Below are 19,886 nucleotides of genomic sequence, written 5' to 3' on the forward strand. Positions count from 1 at the left end.
CAAATAAAAATATCAACTTAGGAGCTATCCTAATATAATTAAAACAATATTTTATGAAAATCTGTAGTAATTGATTAAAAATCTGAATATTTATCGAATTGAGGCATAATAGCAAACAAAATGTTTGCTGATCTTATTTATGAGCTTCTAAGTATATTACAGTACTAAAATATACCAAAAATTACTTTTGGTTCTTAAATATGCTTTGGGGAAAATGTATAACCTAAAAATTTTATAATTTGTTGTTCATTAGGCTCTGAAGTACAAAAATATAACATCAGACATCGACTGCTGTTATTTGCAGACTTTTTTCTATGAGTGTACACTTATACCGGTAATTAGTGTGTTTTGGGCTATTATACATCTGTATATCGAATTGCATAAAAATTGTATAAATCCTGCATACTTATAGCTATAAAGAGGTTTGTATGATATATTTCCACCCATCTATCCGATCCAATCTAATATACTCATTAAAATATACGAAATATGATTTTATATAATTTATGAGCTTCTCAGTTGTGAGAAATTTTGAAATTCAAGTTGAAACTTTAAATAGGTTTTTTTTTATTTTTCCCAATAATTTAACGTAATTAATTTCATAGGTAATAAGATATTCACTGTTTCGCATAATAAAAATGCATATGGATCCATAAATTATATAGAATCGGTTCTGTATTCGTCTATACTGGATTACTATACCGGTAATTCGTGGGGTTTTGTTCTATTTTACGTGTATGTACCAAATTGGATATAATTTAATAAGCCCTGCATACTCATTGAGAGACTTGGAGTGAATGTATTCCATCATTTCATTCTATTTCTCCCATATAGATAGTTGACTGCCACCCTTCCATCCAACCCAATATAACAGAGAAAACATTTTTTAAGTTCTGCCACATTGGAACCCTTTGTATACAAGTCGAGCTATACCGTTATACCACGGTTAATAAATATATGTAATTGGTGTCCTATTGGCGAAGAACGAGGACCACATATGGATATTATGCCTGAAACTGTTGCAGTTTTATCTAAATTCAAAGGATTTCGACTTTTAGCTTTCGCTTGTATAAATTTGTATAAATATTATCACTCAAAGATTATCAAATTGGAAGAATGAATCAGAGTCTTCGAGCAGAAACGTTTACGAAATTTATACCCTGAATACATACTCCATTTAAATTGGAATCGACAACATATTTTAAATAGTAGAAATTCAAAATTGGATTAATAGCAAATTAACTCCCCAAATAAAATGATTCGATTTGCGATAACGGTTAAAGGGGCATGAATATTTTCTATTTGAGAATCTACCGATACCTATACATAGCTATAATCGAATATAAAATCGATACCTTCTGCATACTGTATAAAATTCTTTATTGTTCAACAATTTTAATTATAAGAATATATTATGTCCAATAGATCTGGTTTTTTAGTGGATTTTGGTACTGTTTTATCAAAATGTGTCTTCAATATTTCCATCAATTGATCTTTAGTACATGATGCCAGACTTTTGTTGCTTATCATTTGCATAACGTAATTTTTGTCACTTAAATTATCAGCAGACATTTTCGGAACTTTTGGTGCATTTGAAGTTTCGGCCTTCGCTGAACGTTTCTTTGCCGGTTCGACATCTTCACCGAATATTTCTTCAAATTTCGGTATTAAGTTAGCTATGCGTTGATCTTGTTGCTCAGCATTTGGGAAATACTGGCTCCCCAATGTCTCGAACTTAACATTGAATGCTAGAGCCAAAAGCTTGGATTGTAATTGATCTAAGTCTGGATCGCATAGAATACCAGGTTTGTAATCCAAACGGAACTTCTTAACCAGCTTTCTACAAACTTCTACACCCTCATCTGGCGCGTGATTTTCAATGGAATTCCAATCAGAGAAATCAATCTTACGGATATAAGACGAGCAGGGTAAGTATACCATCTTGAAACCATCATTCGTTAATAGGGAATAGTACGAATCTGGCTCGGCATCGTCTTTTGAAACGGGGACAAGAGCCACATAGCGAGGCATGGATTTTCGTTTGCACATAAATAGGCATACTGCTACTTTATCTTTAGCCTTACAACGTTCCCACAGGGCCATAAATAAACGCTTCGAGCCAATGATGTGCCCATCGTCGGGATACATGAAATTGTATGATTTGCAAAACAATGCCTTGGACAATTCTGAGCGTGACTTGAATCCCAAGAGCATCATTCCCGGAGAATGAAGATTTCGTACACGATTGACTTGTTCATATGACAGACGTATTGACGAATTTCCCAAATTAATTTCATACCAAGCATCTTTAATGTTGATGGCACGAGGCTGCTCTAGCTCAGAGCTCTCAGGATTCTGCTTAAAAACTTGCGTTAGACGATGTCTGCGTACAACAGCATTGTCCGTACGTTGAATCAAAACTTTCCGTGGTCCTTTGTCCTTTTGGAAATAGTTAAAGTATTGAGCAGAGAGGCTTACATCTGGACCCAGGGAAAACTTGAAATGTCCCAGGGAACGGCGTACAAAATTCTGCTTTATTTTACGATCAGCCAACAGTTCTCTTTGACGTTGTGGATTACCAGGCTCAAAGCTATCTATCTCGATATCCCTCACCAAGCATATGAACTCCTTGTAAAAAACGTCATAGTTGAAGAGATTTATCATTGGAATAACTTGGAATTCGACGTTTTCCTTTCCACTCAGATCCGATGCCTTCTGCAAAGCCTGCCTATAACTCTCAGATTGTACAGGATGAGGTGTTTCTTTATCTGTCAAGTATATGATAGTTGTATTATCCACGGAGTAGTTGCAGTTCTGTACCAAATCTAAACATAGTCTTAGAAGGTGGGCAAAATTACCACCTTCATTGCTCACACCATAAACGTCGGCGAAATCATTGGGTGAGGTCTCAACAAATCTCAAAAAGTGCTCTACTATTGCCGTATTCAGTTGACGAGGTGGAAGGAATACTGCACAGTTTTCCGGCATCACTATCGCATCCAAGCAATCGCGTTCAAATGGTTCTGAGCTATTCTCAGTATTGGCGATAACCAAAGCCATTAGATCATGATCGTTAACCAAAAGCCCAGACAAAAACGCACTTCTTATCAAATTTAAGGCCTCATCCAAACGATCTGGTTCATGATACAAATTTGAATCGACCACAAACACCATAGCATCTCTACCATGATAAACAGCCTTCAAGTCTTCATCTTCATCCTCGGAGTCAGATATAGATATTTCATTTTCTGGATGCCAAGAACTCATAGTTTATAGCTTTCCTATTGATTTGATTTCCAAAATTTCGCAATGTTTACATGCAGTGATGACAACTAAATTTTCTGGACAGGCGTCCTAAAATATCGCGTATCTGCATGGCGTATCAAAAAACGCATACGTACGGCCGGCAAACATCCCAACAAACACAAGGATGAGCATTTTCATAGGTAACGCCATATCAATTTGAATCCCATCTTCAACATTAATTCAAATGGCCTTGCAAATTGCTTGCTTTCAACAAATTCCAATAGGTTTGAAGCACTAAAATGAAATTTCCCAATAAACACAGGATGAGCGTTTTTCAAATGCAACACATCTTGAGTTTGAGGGTAAATATAATTTTCAACATAAATTCAATTTGACTTGAAAGAGCTCATCTTCAATACATCTTCAAATTGTTTGCGAATTACTTCCCATTTGCCAAAATGTTGACGAAATCTTTGAAAAGGTGTTGAAGATAATATGAGAAAACTTTGACAAAACACTACCCTAAAATGCAACGAAAAAACCATGTGGTTTTCAATACTTATTTGTGCAACGAAGTTCGTGGTCAATTGGAAGAAATAAAAAAATGGAAAATTTTAGACAAATAACCAAATAGTTTATAAAAATAGGTAAGTATAAATATAAAATAAAAAATGAAAAGTCACTAAATGTATATCTCTTTGCAGAAAACTAAAATTATGGATTCTACGTTCTTGAAAACATTAAAAAGCTGACCGGTGAAAAAATGGTGGACAATTAACTGGAACTGTTTCAAATAGTTTATAATAATTGGTACGTCAATATGAAAAATTAAATCAACACTTTAGAGAAGTCACTAAATTTAAATCTCTTTGCAGAAAACTAAAATCTTTGGATGCTACATTCTTGCAAACATTAAGAAGCTGACCAATGAAAAATGAGTGACTTATCGACAATAAAAAGTTTCCAGAAACATTACAAGTGCAACCAATTAAAATTGTTAAAAACAACAAATTGTTGAAATCAAAAAACTTCTGGATGAAAATGTGCAGCACATCGTCAGTTTAATTCATATGCTATTATCAGTTTAAAATGGATATTTTGTGAATTCCTTCTGCTGGAAATCAATTCTAACACGCGGTCAGTACGTTCCTAATTTCAAATTACCCGCATGTTAATAAATTTTAATGCTGTTTTATGATACCAAAAGGAAGGAAAACGAATTATCAATGCAAAAGTGTTTAAGATATTTAAAGTTTTGTTGGTTGTTTTTTATTTTGTTCTTATTTGTTGATATGTTTAATAAGATTATTATTTATCAATTGGTATTGTAGTGTATTATGTAGTGTAGTGCATTATTATATATTTTATTTTGATGAAAATGAATAAATTATACAAAATTCATAGAATTTTGGCTTTGACTTTCAATTTGAAGTGTGGATATCATTCATACAAATTTAGGTTGAAAAGTATTTGCAACTATGTTAATTTTGAATTTGACTCGCATCGAAAATTGTTTGACAAATTATTGAGTAGCGATGCATTTCAATTTGAGGATAACACTTGAGATATTATTGCTAATGTGTTGAATTTCACTGTTGAGGGTAATGTCTGTTTTTTGTTGAGAACGCGATTTTCTCAACAATTTCTCAACTTGAATATTACCCTAATCCTTTGAAAAAATGTTTGAAAAATTGTTGAAATTTAGCATTTTTCAAACGTTTGTGTTTATTGGGTTAGTTTAAAAAGTTGTTGCTAATATGTTGAGAAATTATTGCTATCGTGTTGAATTCTACTGTTGAGGGTAATGTCTTTTTTGTTGAAAACGAAATTTTCTCAACAATTTCTCAAATCGAATTGTAATCTAATTCTTTGAAAAAAAATGTTTGAAAGCGTATTGAATATACGCTTGTGTTTATTGGGATGGACCATATTGCAATATATTCAAAGTCCTTTTTCATTCCTACAGTAAAAATATCAATCTTTGGAATTTTTTCATGTTCAATAAAAAATATTAATAGCAATTTAATGACGAAATGTTCAAATTTCAACATTCAATAATAAGTTGAGGTATAAATGTCCACTGCAATTTTTGCAAGGCCGGAATTTTCTTCAATTCATTTTGTTACATTTTGTAAACACTTATTTCATATGATGTTGTTATATAAATAAATAATTTTCAAGATCAGGACCTGGATATAATTTTGTGGAGATTGAGTGGTATATATCAAATGTACTTCGATGCCATTTACTCAACTCATGCGTGAGGCTGTTTTTCGCAAAAAGTTATAATTTGTATTATATTTATCTCGAATATAATATACGTAGATTGATTATCAGATGTTTACAAATATCCTTTAACTAGTAGGCAATAAGATCTATTAAATAGATATCACACAACTTTGAAGAGGTACTTTTTTTAACATGACCATAATTTAAAACTACTAACGCATAGCTGAATAAGGAGGTTGAATCACGGTAACAAAAACAACAAATTTCAATATGTTGTTTACAATTTTAAGAAGTCAAAATCAGCTGATAAAAGAATCGTATGGCATTGGTAAAAGTGGCAATTATTTATTCTTTCAATTGTCCTGAAAAAATAATTCAAATCCAGAGAAAAATAAAGGTTCAAATTTAATTGCGTCACCTATGAGTGATTGTGAAGTGTATAATTCATCCGAGGAACGCCGATATGAGACAAATAAGACTATAATACCCACCAAAGTTAAGAATGAAAGTCAGTCAAATGGATCTTCGCCATCTATTAACAAAACCAGTTTATGATGCAGTTTAACAACGGATGTGCTTGGTATTTTGGGTCTGGAATATGTTATCAAGATACTCAAGTCATCTTTGAACAATTCTCCAGCTATGAATGCGCGAGTTTGATTGAGATGAATTTGCTATGCAGTGTCATTTGGAGAGCTGCAATCACCATAAACATATGATTTTGACAACTTAAAATTTTGTCGAAATAAAAAAATTGTAATCATATGGGCCCATGATTTAACCTTCTTGTTCAGCCATGTACTAACGTTTGAAATTGTTTTGAACTCAACTCATTTTGCCTTGCCATGGTTATAGCCGCAGTTTACGTTTTCAATTAGCTTCCTCCACATACTTTGGTCGCTGTCAATTGTAATAGCAGAGTTACTCGATATCAAAATAATTCCATTGCGAATTTTGTTTGGCAAGGATATATTTGGAAAAGTTTGTCATATTTTGAAACATCATGAGCAGTAAATCCTATTTTGACGAACCCGGTGATGATGGAGGAAAACTATCGAAGAAGGCAAAGGATTCCCCATTTATGGTAGTAGGTATGTGGGCTTGTTGCTAAGTGAATATAGAGCTACACTTGCTTCCGTAATCAAAAATCTGGTGAAATGAGAAAAATCGTCGTGTGACGTAGGCACCTTAATGTCAATGCCAGGACCTTGACCATGGGACGTTATACCAATTAAAGATTTCGGAAACAGATGTCTATTCTACATAAATAAAATAAGTGTTATCTAACACTTCCAGATGCTTATTCACCTGCTTATTGTTTTGGCACGGTAGTTATTCGTCATTTACAATTGTATGATGTAATTGTAATGAATAAAATGTAAAAATTTTGTCTCTTTGTTTACATGGTGTGAGATTTACACATTAGTATTATCAAAGCAGGGATTTTTTGTGCAACTTAGACTTACTTTCCTTTTCGAAAGTAAAGTTCTTCCGATAATCATTTTAAGATAACGGTTGGAAAATCAGCGATAAAAAACAAGGAATGCTTTGAAAAATGATGTATCGTTACAAATATTAGGCATCTTGCCTGCATACTTTTCAAAATTTAATCATTCAAAACATTTAATTGCAGGTTTGGCTGGATTTGTTGCTGCTGGATTGATTGGTGCATATAAATATAGACACCGTGGCACGATGAGTACCAGTGTTTTCCTCATGCAACTTCGTGTGGCGGCCCAAGGGACAGTAGTTGGATGTCTGACCCTAGGACTTGCCTATACAATGTACAATCAGTACATAGTGAAAAAACCAAAAGAAGAGTAATGTCTATCATCCTCGCCCATTTACACTTAGATTTAATTAGTTGTGATTTTTATTTTTATATGATTTATTTATTTTATTTGCAGTACAGCAAAACTGTCCAGTTGAAATTGTGAAAATTTTGTTTGCCGTTTCGTGTTTAGATATAGAAAATCCATTTAATTTCAATACATTCATACACAATTTCTTCAAAGCTGAAGCAGACATACAATGGAAACATGCAATAGGAAATCATGTGATTAAGAATTAATCTCTTGTTTATACGCCATTACTCAGGATATTCGTATTGCCCTGTGATATAGAAATGTTGAAAATTGTTAATTGAATGGAAACGTATATTTGTTTTTACTTGTCAAACGAATAAATATTTTATATCCTTATTTAATTGACATTTTAATTTAAAAAACTGAAGCAAAGAAATGTATGTATTAAGTAAAATTAAAGCGTAATGAGAACTATTTACAGAGATAAATAAATAAAATTTACAAAGAGACAATTTCGTATAGACTTTTCTTACAAACCAATTTGCCTTAGCGATAAATTCTTGGGAAAAATTAAATTAGTAATCAAAGGAATTAATTTATCACAATAAACTAAGTGATACTGAAACTAAATCGGACTTCCACTTTAACCTAAGGCATAGACACACTACAAAAAATTAAGTATACAAATTTACATCTACAAGATAGTTTTGGTTACTCTAAGAGCTCTATGTATATATATAATGGACCCAGAAATTAAAATTCGTTTACCGATTTATATAGGGGCTACAAGCATAGTTTCCAAACGGCTACATTTGAAGTGAAAAGGTTACATTTTATTCAAAAATGATAATTTTTTGTAGCTGACTTTTTAGTATAATTATTTTTAAAGTTTGTAAGGCTTGAGGTAATGTTGTAATAAAACAAAATAAAATCTTAGATTTTTTATAGTGTTTTATTTTTATTTTCTTTCCAATATTTCGAACACCATCGTTGTCCGTCTTCAGGGAAATTAACTTTAACAAAAGAAAAAAAATTAACACAAATTAACCAAACAAAAAGACGATTATATATTATATTTAAATATACATATATTTGTATAATATTGCAATATTTTAACGTATAATTGTTGTTGTTGTTGTAACAGTTTATTGTGATCTCATCCATTTCATGTTATACGCTTGGTACATCAGCTTGTTGGCAGATCAAGGAACTCTGCGACTAAGGTGGGGTGTGTCCAGAGTGATCTGGTGGTAAGTCGGGTTGGTTTGGCTGGGCAAGAGAAAAGATGACGCGTGTCGTGTGGCCCTTGGTTGCAAATTGGGCAAACGTCAGCTACGCTGCTATCAATCACCGATAAGTAGGAATTGAGGCGGCTGCACTTGCCTGATCTTAATTGGGCCAAAACTACCCTAGTCTGCCGTGGGAGGTCTCTTTCCTCCGGTGCTATGGGCGTTAGTCGGACTCCAAGAACAGGGTTAACCTTGTAGCTTCTCACCGCTTCAGCTACAGTATCCTCATGAATCCTGTTCAAACCTGCCTGGTACGCTGCTTGATCTAGAGGCTCTCTTTTATAGCGCTGGATCTCGCGCTCTAGATTATGTATATCAACCCTTACGTTCCTGGGTGGTGGTTGTGTATCCATAAGATGGTGGTTTGGATGATTACTGCGATAACAACCCAGGAGATAGTGCTTTGATAACATGTAGTTGTGTCTTCGCACAGGAATGATCTTTGTCTCCACATAAAGGTGATCCAGGGGTGTGCTGCGGAGACACCCAGTCGCAGTTCTAAGAGCAGCGTTCTGGCAGGTTTGTATGTTATTCCACTGCGTATCACTGGTCTGCGGTGTCCACACTGGCGCTGCCTAGTTTACCACTGACCGGCCAATTGCCTTATAAGTAGTTAGCAAGGTTTCTTTGTCCGTACCCCAAGTACTGCCGGCAAGTGACTTGAGGACCTTGTTTCTACCACGGAGCTTATTACAAATTGCAGTGGCATGGGCAGATGACCTAAAAAGGCTGTCGAATGTGACCCCAAGAATCTTGGGGTAATTTGTGGTCGGAATTATTACTCCATCGACTCTGATATTCAACTGCCTGCGCACTTCTGCCGTCCATGTAGTAAATAGTGTGGCTGAGGATTTGGTGGGGGATATCCTCAAGTTTCTCGCAGTGAAATAACTGGTAAGATTAGCTATGTAGACGTTCAACCGATCGCAAATGTCATCAACATTGGGCCCAGATGCCAAGATTGTACAGTCATCCGCATATGATACAATCTCGACGCCGCCAGGAGGGGGTGGAATCGAGGACATGTAGAGGTTAAACAGTGCCAGAGATATCACCCCACCTTGGGGAACTCCCTGTTTAACTCTACGCGGTCTTGACTTTCTGTCCCTGAATTCCACGTACGACTGGCGTCCACACATATAATTCAGCACCCAACGCTTCGCTCCTGCCGGTAGGGACGTATTCTCGATGTCCTCAAATAATATGGCATGGTTGACCGTATCGAATGCTTTCGATAGGTCAAGCGCCACGAGGACCGTCCTATGACACGGCCTGGGCTGGTTAAGTCCCTTATTAATATGTGTCGAAATGGCATGTAACGTATAATTGTCTTTCTTTTTGTTTGGCTAATTTGTGTTATATTTTCTTCTTTTTTTAAAGTTAATTTCCCTGAAGAAATATTTATTTATTTATTTCATATAATACCCGAAGCCTACAAGGCCAATACATTAATATTATATATTGGAAAGAAAATAAAACACTGTAAAAATCTAAGATTTAATTTTGTTTTATTACAACATGGCCACAAGCCTTACAAAGTCTTCAAATAAATATAATCCATCCTTTCTTTTGCATTTACTTTTCTAAATAATTGAAATTCATAACAATGATCTAAGAATTATTTCGAAAAACCTTATAGAGCAGTTGCAGCTGCATTTAATCCACTGCAAATCATCATAATGCTTTTGTAGCGGACTAAATTTAAGACATGTATTAAATTTTGGTCATATTTTTATCTACCATTCAATTTTTTACATGTTAATTTTTCCAAGAAGGATTCCAGATAAATATAATCTGTGGGTTTTAGGAATCACAGGTAGATATCGCAATAATTTAGACGTCCTTATTTAATACCTCATACACATTAGGCTCGAAATCTATTAAAAGTGGATTTGAAATCCCCTATTTATAAGGCAAATGACAGTTGAAATGGTTTTTGGAAGTGTACTGTGAATGAGGTATAACTAATTTTCATAAAAATAGGTAACATATACACATCTTACAATAAATTTCAATGCTATGATTCAGTACTGCTGTTTTGTTGCAAGCACTTTTCTAGTACAATACGTTTAGTGACAGACACAAGGAACATTTATTGGTTGGCAGCCTGACTCAATGAATCGCATAAATTACCAACGCCGATATAATTTTAAGTTGAGGTTTCTTGGAACAGTTTTCAATGTAGTTTCATCCATTTTGTTCTATGCTTTACGTGTTGCGATTTTTAGTGCCTATTTTCGCTTTTTTACATTACAGCAAAAAAAAATGAAATATAGTGATCGAGAATGCATCTTTTACAAATACGTTGCTACTCATTGTTTTCACTAGTTTGTTAATTGCATGTAATTGTACATTTTAAAAACGTTTCCCTAACATCAATAAGGCCCAAACATCAATAAAATTTTTTGATTTTTCAAATTCTTTTTTTATTTTTTTTTCCATATAAATATACATTCATATGGTAATTAAAGAATTAATACATAATATATGTAACATCTTATGGAAACAAAATTTAAGCGGTGGTAGCAGTAGCTGCGGTAGTAGCGGCTTGCTCTTCCTTGATGCGATCCTTCTTGAGGGGACCCATGAATGCCAATTTGTCGGCTGGGGTTTGGAAACGACCATGACCCATCTTGGAGGAGGTATCGATGAATTTGAGTTTGATTTGTTCCAAGGCAGAACGCTTGGTGTGTTTCAAGAGGGTCTTACGCAAAGTAAGAACACGCTTCTTGGAACCAATGCAGCAACCCTTGATCATGACAAAGTCGTTGGTAACTTCACCATAATGGGGGAAACCACCCATGGGGGTGATGGACTTGTCGGTCAAATCGTATTCAGTGGAAGCGTTGTTCTTGATGACCTATAAAAAAAACGAAAATATGATTAATTACAAAAACAACTGTGAAAGATAGCTTCCAATATAGTATTGATACGGGTCTCAGTCCTATCATTAAAATATCATGTAGTTTATCAAATATAAGTTTTGTTTGATGTCGGAACTTAATGAATTTATCATCATAATATTAAACTAGAGGATCATAAACAAATCATGTGTAACTATAATTACCTTGCCATCCTTAGTGTGGATACCGGCACCAATGCGGTAGATCTTCTTGTTGATTTCGGTACGGTGATGATAACCCTTTTGACCAGCACGTGCAACAGTGGTGGATACACGAGAAGGATGCCAAGCACCAATACAAGCAACCTTTCTCAAACCCTTGTGCGTCTTGCGTGGCAATTTCTTGGTGTGCCAACGGGAAGTGACACCCTTGAAACCTTTACCCTTGGTGACACCAATGCAATCGATCATTTCATCTTGTCCGAAGACATTGCTAACAGGAATGGGCTTTTCCAAATGTTCCTTAACCCATTTAACCTTATCTTCAATTGATCCACCGTTCAATTGGATTTCCATAACATGGGCCTTCTTTTGACGTTGCTTGATCAAACGGATCTGTGGAGGGGAACGTAAAAAAAACGTAATACAATTAATGTCGGAGAAAATAACAACCAAGTCGTAGCTTTAGAGTTGGAAGGACTGTCTGTGATATGGTTTAACTGTATGTTAATGGTCTGAGTGACTATAAACAGTTAGTGGAATATATCACAAATCGCCACCCGAAGGGCAATTTGATCTGCGACGTTGCGGTTATATAACTGTGCATTGAACATCACAGCAAGACCGCCTTTTAGGAACATTTACACACTGCGCCGCCACTTCACCCGAAGGATCAGCTACAGCACAGCACGTTAATGGCCAAGGACGTCGCCTAATTTAAATCTATTCATTTTTCTAAAAGTAAATAATTACCTGAGTGTGAGCAATAACACGAATAACTTTGCAGTAACGGAGCATTTTGCGGAAATCATTTTCAATGCTCTTCTTGCCCAAATCATCATTCCACTTCTTGCTGGACTTGGTGAAAGCCTTCTTTTGGGATTTGTACCTATGGTTACGACAATGAAATCTAACGTTAGCTATGCGTTTCTAGTTGCGGGGAGAATGTAATCTCGTGTCCGATTGAAAGCAGTGTCAACTTTAGGTATAAAAATGCAGCAATCTTCCTTGGGCGCAGCTCCATTGGAATTAAAAAACACAACTTCGCAGCTGTTTTCAAAATAGACAAAAGGGAAGAGAACCTCATCACGTAAAGTGAGCGGAGATTACAACTTCCAGTCCGAGCTCGCCAACAATGAAATTAAATCCAATTAAAAAGGTATTCAATTCCATTAGCTCACACAGACAAAGTGTATTTGAAAAGCCCTCTCAGTATAGAACTGATCGAAGAACTTTATATTTTGATATGTAAATTTAGTAAACGATTTAACAAAAAAAAATATATTAAAATTCCGGGGACCACATATGTTGGCGTTGTTTGCTTTGTCAGAAGGAAGGCAGGCAGAGATGGTAATATATAAATATATCCTCATAAGAGCTCTCAGATACCATCTATCATCATACAACAAACAGACCAACACACGTGTACATCCCAGACGATAAACTGCAAAACGTGGTTGACAGTAAAAACAAAATGGCGCTTGAAGGTGGAAATTATGTTACTCACCAATTCTTGTAGAAACGACGACGGCATTCTTCGGACAAATGCTGAGCCCAGACATTAACCAAGGCGCGCAAACCAAAGGGAGTTTCAATGTAGCCCACAGCACCAACAACAATCATTGGTGGGGTTTCCAAAACAGTAACAGCTTCGACAACCTCCTTCTTGTTGATCTCTGAAAATATGAAATAAATTTCATTAGTTTTCCATACATCTGATATAATGAATACTAGCTATATATGATATTCCTTCTTTTTTTAATCAGTCCGCCCTAGTTAAATTATAATCATGGGAATCATTTATGTTCTAACCATAAATAAATTAACTGTTTCTCATCATAAAAAAAAGAGGAACTATATGACGATGTACATAAGTTTTCTTAACACGTTTTTATAAATACTTACTTGAACCAGGACGGTCAGCCTCGCGTACAATGTGAGTCATACCAGCTTTGTAGGCAAGGAAGCAAGTCAAATGTACAGGCTTGCTGGGATCATCCTTGGGGAAAGCCTTAACCTTACCACGATGACGCGCCGCACGCTTCTTGGGATAGAAGGCCATGGAACCATGGCGAGGAGCCGAGAATTTACGGTGAGACTGTAAAAAACGAAGCGAAAGTTAACATATGTGTGGTGTATAAAATTTGAGGTTAGGTAGTGTGCAAATCAGAAAAAACGTGGCATCATAAAAAAAACCAACACAATTTAATATATGAAAAGAATGCCAAATCCATATGTTATCGTACAATTTTTACTATTTTAAACTGAAAACATAAAATGCAACTTCAAACTGCATATTGTTGACTCCACTACTGAGATAGTTGTGCCATTATATACCATTTTATAATCACAAATTACGATTTTAATGAGCCACTTTTCTTTTAGAAACAAGATATATTTGTTCCATCATTCTCGATTGCAGACACCGATTTATTTTCTTTAGTAATTAATTATATATTCTTACCATTTCTCTAGGTTTATTACCGACTGCTCTTCTCAGACGGCGAAGACAAAAAGAAAGTTGATACCCGGATTTCGAATTAAGTTGGGTGTAGTTAAATCTCAGTATTGCGTTTATTGCTAATAGAAAGCTGAATGCTGTGAACACACGCAAAACGCAGCGTACAGATGTCGCTTTAATGAGTCTTTTACATATTCAATAATTCTATGTTCACACTAAGTACCAAATCTTTTTAAAAAGAGTTTTTGGCTGAAATTCACGTAGATTTTATTACATATTCATTAGGGAAATGTCAGCTGGCTCGTAATGGTTTTCAACAAAATCTCTTTCATAATCCGCTATATCACCAAGTACACCAGTTTTAATATTAACAGCTCGCCTTTTGCAGCTCTGTGGTAATTTTCATTGTTGACAATAAAATCGTCATTGCTTGTGTTTTGCAAAATGTTCCTAAAAGGTCGAGCAAAACCAATTGTACTGTGTATGTGGTATCAATGGAAGACAGTAATATGTCCAGAGTCTTGCGCCAGCCGATTTAGAGCCGGCTTCGGCGAGCCGTCGACGATATTTACGAGCCGCCACCGCCGAGATTTTGACGGCTGGAAACGGCTTAAAATAAGCCGCCGAACGAATTCACAAAGTCGCCGAAGATTTTCATAAAATGCGTTTTTTCGCAATTTTTTAAAAAAAGCGTAAATACTAAATTATTTTATAAGTTCGCAGGAACGTTTATAATTATTTACTGTCCAGTTTTAATGCACATTTTTTTCATTTACTGTGAAAAAGTACCGTATTTGCAGGGTAATTCTAATGTTTACGGAGAGCACGCACTTACGCACTACTTTAGGTTCAATGTATGTATCGTAAAGTGAAAAGTGAACAATTGGTGACTCAAAAATTGGTAGATCAAAAATTTTACAGATATTCTAAAACGTAAACAATCATTTTGAAATCGTGTGAAAAAGAAATGGTAGAAAAATCAAAAATTACACAATTTGTTTAGACGCTCCAGGAGAGAAGATTCTGATGAATTTGAAGTCGACGAAAAGAACGAGCAAAAGAGGATATCGCAGATTACCAATTATTATTAAAAACAAAATTCGATTTTCTAATTAAACAAAATTTAAATTGAACCAAGATATACGCAAATTTTTCGTAATATTTGTTCTATACCGAAAAAATATTTATTTTTCAGTGTTCTGAAAACACTGCAAAGAACGAACATCTCTCATTTATCATCATCAACTTCAAAAGAGGCAGAACATAATAGCCTAGACCTACACCGAAAAAAGTGAACTGTTTTATAGGAAGAACGAACTATCTCGCACGAAAATTGAACTAAATTTTACTCCACATTTTGAGATTTCCACAAAGCGTTGTTAAAACCAGGAAATTTTAATGCCCTGTTGTACTTTTAAACTACCCAATAAACACAAACGTTTGAAAAATGCTAAATTTCAACAATTTTTCAAACATTTTTTCAAAGGATTAGGGTAATATTCAAGTTGAGAAATTGTTGAGAAAATCGCGTTCTCAACAAAAAACAGACATTACCCTCAACAGTGAAATTCAACACATTAACAATAATATCTCAAGTGTTATCCTCAAATTGAAATGCATCGCTACTCAATAATTTGTCAAATAATTTTCGATGCGAGTCAAATTCAAAATTAACATCGTTGCAAATACTTTTCAACCTAAATTTGTATGAATGATATCCCCACTTCAAATTGAAAGTCAAAGCCAAAATTCTATTAATTTTGTATAATTTATTCATTTTTATCAAAATAAAATATATAATAATACACTACACTACATAATACACTACAATACCAATTGATAAATAATAATCTTATTAAACATATCAACAAATAAGAACAAAAAAAAACAAACAACAAAACGTTAAATATCTTAAACATTATTAGTAAACACTTTTGCATTGATAATTCGATTTCCTTCCTTTTGGTGTCATAAAACAGCATTACAATTTATTAACATGCGGGCAATTTGAAATTAGGAACGTACAGGGCCGCGTGTTAGAATTGATTTCCAGCAGAAGGAATTCACAAAATATCCATTTTAAACTGATAATAGCATATGAATTAAACTGACGATGTGATGCACATTTTCATCCAGAAGTTGTTGATTTCAACAATTTGTTGTTTTTAACCATTTTAATTGGTTGCACTTATAATGTTTCTGGAAACTTTTTCTTGTCGATAAGCCATTCATTTTTCATTGGTCAGCTTCTTAATGTTTTCAAGAATGTAGCATCCAAAGATTTTAGTTTTCTGCAAAGAGATTTAAATTTAGTGACTTCTCTAAAGTTTTGATTTAATTTTTCATATTGACGTACCAATTATTATAAACTTTTTGAAGCAGTTCCAGTTAATTGTCCACCATTTTTTCATCGGTCAGCGTTTTAATGTTTTCAAGAACGTAGACTCCATAATTTTAGTTTTCTGCAAAGAGATATACATTTAGTGACTTCCTTAAAGTTTTATTTCATTTATTATTTTCACTTACCTATTTTTATAAACTATTTGGTTATTTGTCTAAAATTTTCCATTTTTTTTATTTCTTGCAATTGACCACGAACTTCGTTGCACAAATAAGTATTAAAAACCACATGGTTTTTTCGTTGCATTTTAGGGTAGTGTTTTGTCAAAGTTTTCTCATATTATCTTCAACACCTTTTCAAAGATTTCGTCAACATTTTGGCAAATTGGAAGTAATTCGCAAACAATTTGAAGATGTATTGAAGATGAGCTATTTCAAGTCAAGTTGAATTTATGTTGAAAATTATATTTACCCTCAAACTGAAAAGTTGTTGCATTTGAAAAACGCTCATCTTGTGTTTATTGGGTACAGTTCACGAAATTACATCATATCATAAGGTGAGTATTAAGTTCGAGTTTAGCCGCTAAAATCGCTAAAGTGAAAACTAAATCAGTAAGAAAAATGCATGAAATTATACATATTTGTTGAAAATTTTATTATAACTTGATGGGGAAAAGCCCAAAGCAAATTTTCACAAAGTTTGTATTCCTTAAAATGGATTATTAAAGAAAAGTAATCGTGAAAAAATGACGATTTTAGCGGCTAAACTCGAACTTAATACCCACCTTAAAGAAGAAAATCATTGGCGCCAAATCATGGCCATTTTAGCCATACAGTAGTTCATTCTTACTATTTTCTGGAATCGTACGAACATCTTCTTCTCAACACCTTTTACAGCAACTAGTGCTTCATTCAAAGAAGCTTTTTCTAGTGCAGGAGCTATAATAACAACTAAAAGATCACTGAAATCCAAAAACTGTAAAGAATGTGTTACTTATACATGACAACACAAAAATATAACAAGATAACCAGAAAACCTTTTTATACCATTGAAGCCGCCGATATCGCCAAAATCCATCGGCTGTGAGCCGGCTTCGAGCCGCCGCCGCGTATTTTCTTGTCAGCCGCCGCCGCCGACCAAAAGTACTCGGCGCAAGACTCTGAATATGTCCGAGGATTTACAAAAACTTGGTGCGATATGAATAGAAATCCTCACTATTTAAAAGAAAGTTGAATTCCAACTTATTACAATACCTTGTTATTATTACTTTGACGTTGGGCTGATAATAGAAAATATGAAAAATATTTTTTGTGGCAACGCTTATGAATTAATATAAAAGGAAAGAACGTTTAGAATTTCTAAAATGTTTAGTTCACATAAATATTTAAAAAGGAAGACGCCGTGTGCTGGAATTAATCGACAGGAATTTATAGAACATTTAGTAGATGAATACTACACGACCAACAACGTAGGTAGTGCCTCTTTGTGGGATATGCAAAACTCACAAGTACTAATATAATTAAATTTATTTTTATCTCAACAAATTTAGAAGCACAAGAACAAGTTACAGCAAATCTTGCCAATTTTGCATATGATCCTATAAACTGGGACTACCTTAAAAAGTCTGATGTCATAAAGTTGTTCCTGGAATTATTGGATAATCCAAATGAAAATCTACAATTACATGGCACAGCGGGACTGACTAATATATGCTTGGGTAAGACAATATACACACCATTGTCCAATTGACACATATTCGTGTGTATTTCAGATCCAGATGTTAATACATATTTAAAAACTCCCGATGTAATTGGCCAAATTCATCGCCTATTTTTGGTTACAATCAATTCCAACATACTTCTGAATTGCTGTACATTGTATCAGTTTTTGGCTAAAGACTTGTCAAGCAAAAGCATTATTCTGCCGGGAGAAATATTATTGCGCATTCAAAATATTAATAGCGATTCCAAGGGAAAAGACAAAATACTATTTAACATAACATCACTATTGGTATTTGATTATGGTCGCCGTTATGAATTCGTTGAGAGTCAACGTATATAGGCATCTGAGGAGATGCTTTAGCTCAAAAAACGACGGGAAACAGATCAAGTTGGTTAAGATATTTTCCCAACAAGAGGTTGACAAATTTTCACGGCTGACTGGCGACTCTAATGTTATACATTCGGAAGAAACGCCGACGGGCCTACGAATGGTCCATGGAGCTTTTCTAAATGCAGTTATTGCCGGAATGATTGGAACAAATTTCCCTCCTGGTACTGTTGTTTTGGAGCAAAAATTCAAATTTCCAAAACCCTGCCGTATTAATGAAGAAAGTGAATTTTCTGTTGACTTACAGCTGGAACGTAAAATATCTGTTGTTTCATATAAATGCAAGCAAAACAACATCACTGTATTTGAAGGGGAAGCCAAGTTGTTAATACCAAATAAATAACCAAGTAATATAATATAATGCAAACTTGTTTTATTTCTTCGCACGTTTTCCTTCTCCCTTTTTGGGTGGAGCTTTGCCTCTTAGTTTTCTCATACGTTTCATTTCTTCCTTGAAATCTTGATGTTCGTCACGGAACAAACCGTACTCCCTTAGATTCATCATTAGTAAATGTGTTTCCACATGTCTTGGATACCAGTTGACAACATAGTCTCTTTTATCGACTGGCTCTTCACTAAACATTCGTACTACCTGAAATTCATAAACAAAGTAAGTGGGTCTGAAGCTACTTCATAAGGCAAAATAAAATACCTTCATTGACTTGTCATTTGTGGTGCGCGCTACCTCTCCGAAAATACGATTGGACAAATAGTTCATGCGTCGAGCATATTGGGTTCCAAGTTTTACCAAATCAGTATATTTTTTTGCCGACATTTTAGTTACAAATTCAATTTTCTATATAAATGCCGTGCTTTTCTGTTATGTCACTGTGGACATATGGGATTCTAACAGGGTTGTTATCGGTGTTTATTTACAAAAACAGAGAAATAGGGATGCCATTAGGAAAAATATTTTTAAACTGTTTCGGGATATTCAGTGCGCTAAATTATAAAGAATGGGCACAGTAATGCGCTTTACAGACTATCAGTTATTCCGGACGGAATGTCGGTGTTTGTAAAGATACTTACAGTGTGTCGGATCGGTACGACTTGTCGCCGATGACTAAATAATCGGTAAATGTGTTATCGATCCCATAAACATGCAGCAGTATCGAATATGCCTTCGGACTTAACTGATAATGTGCACAATATATGGGATATGTTCGACACGAGCACTGTCGTCCGGAATAACTGATAATCTGTAATGCGCTTAAGGTATGAAATTAATTTACACAGTTGGAACATATTTTCAATTGTGCCGGTCCATGAAAATTTTTAATGTTGTAATATAGCTATGAAATTGTATCATTTTCTGATGAGATTCGTCTGTTCGTAGATATTTGTC

At 34.5% G+C, this 19,886-nt stretch overlaps 5 protein-coding genes, 2 long non-coding RNA genes and 1 other non-coding gene across 10 annotated transcripts; 3 read left to right on the top strand and 5 right to left on the bottom strand.

The window, feature by feature from the left end:
• Nucleotides 1-1,356: 1,356 nt before the first annotated feature.
• Nucleotides 1,357-3,330, bottom strand: Irbp (Inverted repeat-binding protein). The gene has a single exon (XM_075289042.1). The coding sequence runs from the start codon at nt 3,265-3,267 to the stop codon at nt 1,396-1,398; it is 1,872 nt and encodes a 623-aa protein (XP_075145157.1). The 5' UTR covers nt 3,268-3,330; the 3' UTR covers nt 1,357-1,395.
• Nucleotides 3,331-3,487: 157 nt separating this feature from the next.
• Nucleotides 3,488-4,399, top strand: LOC142220106 (uncharacterized). Its single transcript, XR_012717838.1, has 3 exons — nt 3,488-3,893; nt 3,951-4,056; nt 4,122-4,399. It is a non-coding gene; the product is annotated as an uncharacterized LOC142220106 (long non-coding RNA).
• Nucleotides 4,400-6,362: 1,963 nt separating this feature from the next.
• LOC142220107 (HIG1 domain family member 1A, mitochondrial) lies at nt 6,363-7,676 on the top strand. 2 transcript variants are annotated; one of them, XM_075289044.1, is made up of 3 exons: nt 6,363-6,566; nt 7,109-7,295; nt 7,388-7,676. In XM_075289044.1, exons 1-3 carry the CDS (start codon nt 6,479-6,481, stop codon nt 7,410-7,412), a joined length of 300 nt encoding a protein of 99 aa, XP_075145159.1. In that variant the 5' UTR covers nt 6,363-6,478; the 3' UTR covers nt 7,413-7,676. The 2 variants fall into 2 exon arrangements, with proteins under 2 accessions (XP_075145159.1, XP_075145160.1); XM_075289045.1 differs by having other exon boundaries at nt 6,367-6,566; nt 7,383-7,676.
• Nucleotides 7,677-10,970: 3,294 nt separating this feature from the next.
• RpL3 (ribosomal protein L3) lies at nt 10,971-14,244 on the bottom strand. 2 transcript variants are annotated; one of them, XM_075289046.1, is made up of 6 exons: nt 14,095-14,243; nt 13,536-13,728; nt 13,138-13,306; nt 12,384-12,519; nt 11,637-12,026; nt 10,971-11,429 (listed from the first exon to the last, which is right to left on the bottom strand). In XM_075289046.1, exons 1-6 carry the CDS (start codon nt 14,095-14,097, stop codon nt 11,082-11,084), a joined length of 1,239 nt encoding a protein of 412 aa, XP_075145161.1. In that variant the 5' UTR covers nt 14,098-14,243; the 3' UTR covers nt 10,971-11,081. The 2 variants fall into 2 exon arrangements, with proteins under 2 accessions (XP_075145161.1, XP_075145162.1); XM_075289047.1 differs by lacking the exons at nt 10,971-11,429; nt 11,637-12,026 and having other exon boundaries at nt 12,411-12,862; nt 14,095-14,244.
• LOC142222854 (small nucleolar RNA U43) lies at nt 13,389-13,470 on the bottom strand. The gene has a single exon (XR_012718447.1). It is a non-coding gene; the product is annotated as a small nucleolar RNA U43 (small nucleolar RNA).
• A 1,596-nt stretch (nt 14,245-15,840) lies between the features above and the next one.
• LOC142237205 (uncharacterized) lies at nt 15,841-16,949 on the bottom strand. The gene is made up of 3 exons (XR_012722393.1): nt 16,618-16,949; nt 16,448-16,553; nt 15,841-16,382 (listed from the first exon to the last, which is right to left on the bottom strand). It is a non-coding gene; the product is annotated as an uncharacterized LOC142237205 (long non-coding RNA).
• A 642-nt stretch (nt 16,950-17,591) lies between these two features.
• LOC142220110 (uncharacterized) lies at nt 17,592-18,902 on the top strand. Its single transcript, XM_075289049.1, has 3 exons — nt 17,592-17,904; nt 17,982-18,149; nt 18,204-18,902. The coding sequence occupies exons 1-3, from the start codon at nt 17,796-17,798 to the stop codon at nt 18,491-18,493; spliced, it is 567 nt and encodes a 188-aa protein (XP_075145164.1). The 5' UTR covers nt 17,592-17,795; the 3' UTR covers nt 18,494-18,902.
• Nucleotides 18,846-19,386, bottom strand: LOC142220111 (small ribosomal subunit protein mS33-like). Its single transcript, XM_075289050.1, has 2 exons — nt 19,194-19,386; nt 18,846-19,133 (listed from the first exon to the last, which is right to left on the bottom strand). The coding sequence occupies exons 1-2, from the start codon at nt 19,314-19,316 to the stop codon at nt 18,915-18,917; spliced, it is 342 nt and encodes a 113-aa protein (XP_075145165.1). The 5' UTR covers nt 19,317-19,386; the 3' UTR covers nt 18,846-18,914.
• Nucleotides 19,387-19,886: the final 500 nt, after the last annotated feature.

Source organism: Haematobia irritans, chromosome 1 (genome assembly GCF_050003625.1).
Source record: "Haematobia irritans isolate KBUSLIRL chromosome 1, ASM5000362v1, whole genome shotgun sequence".
Classification (NCBI taxonomy): Eukaryota; Metazoa; Arthropoda; class Insecta; order Diptera; family Muscidae; genus Haematobia; species Haematobia irritans.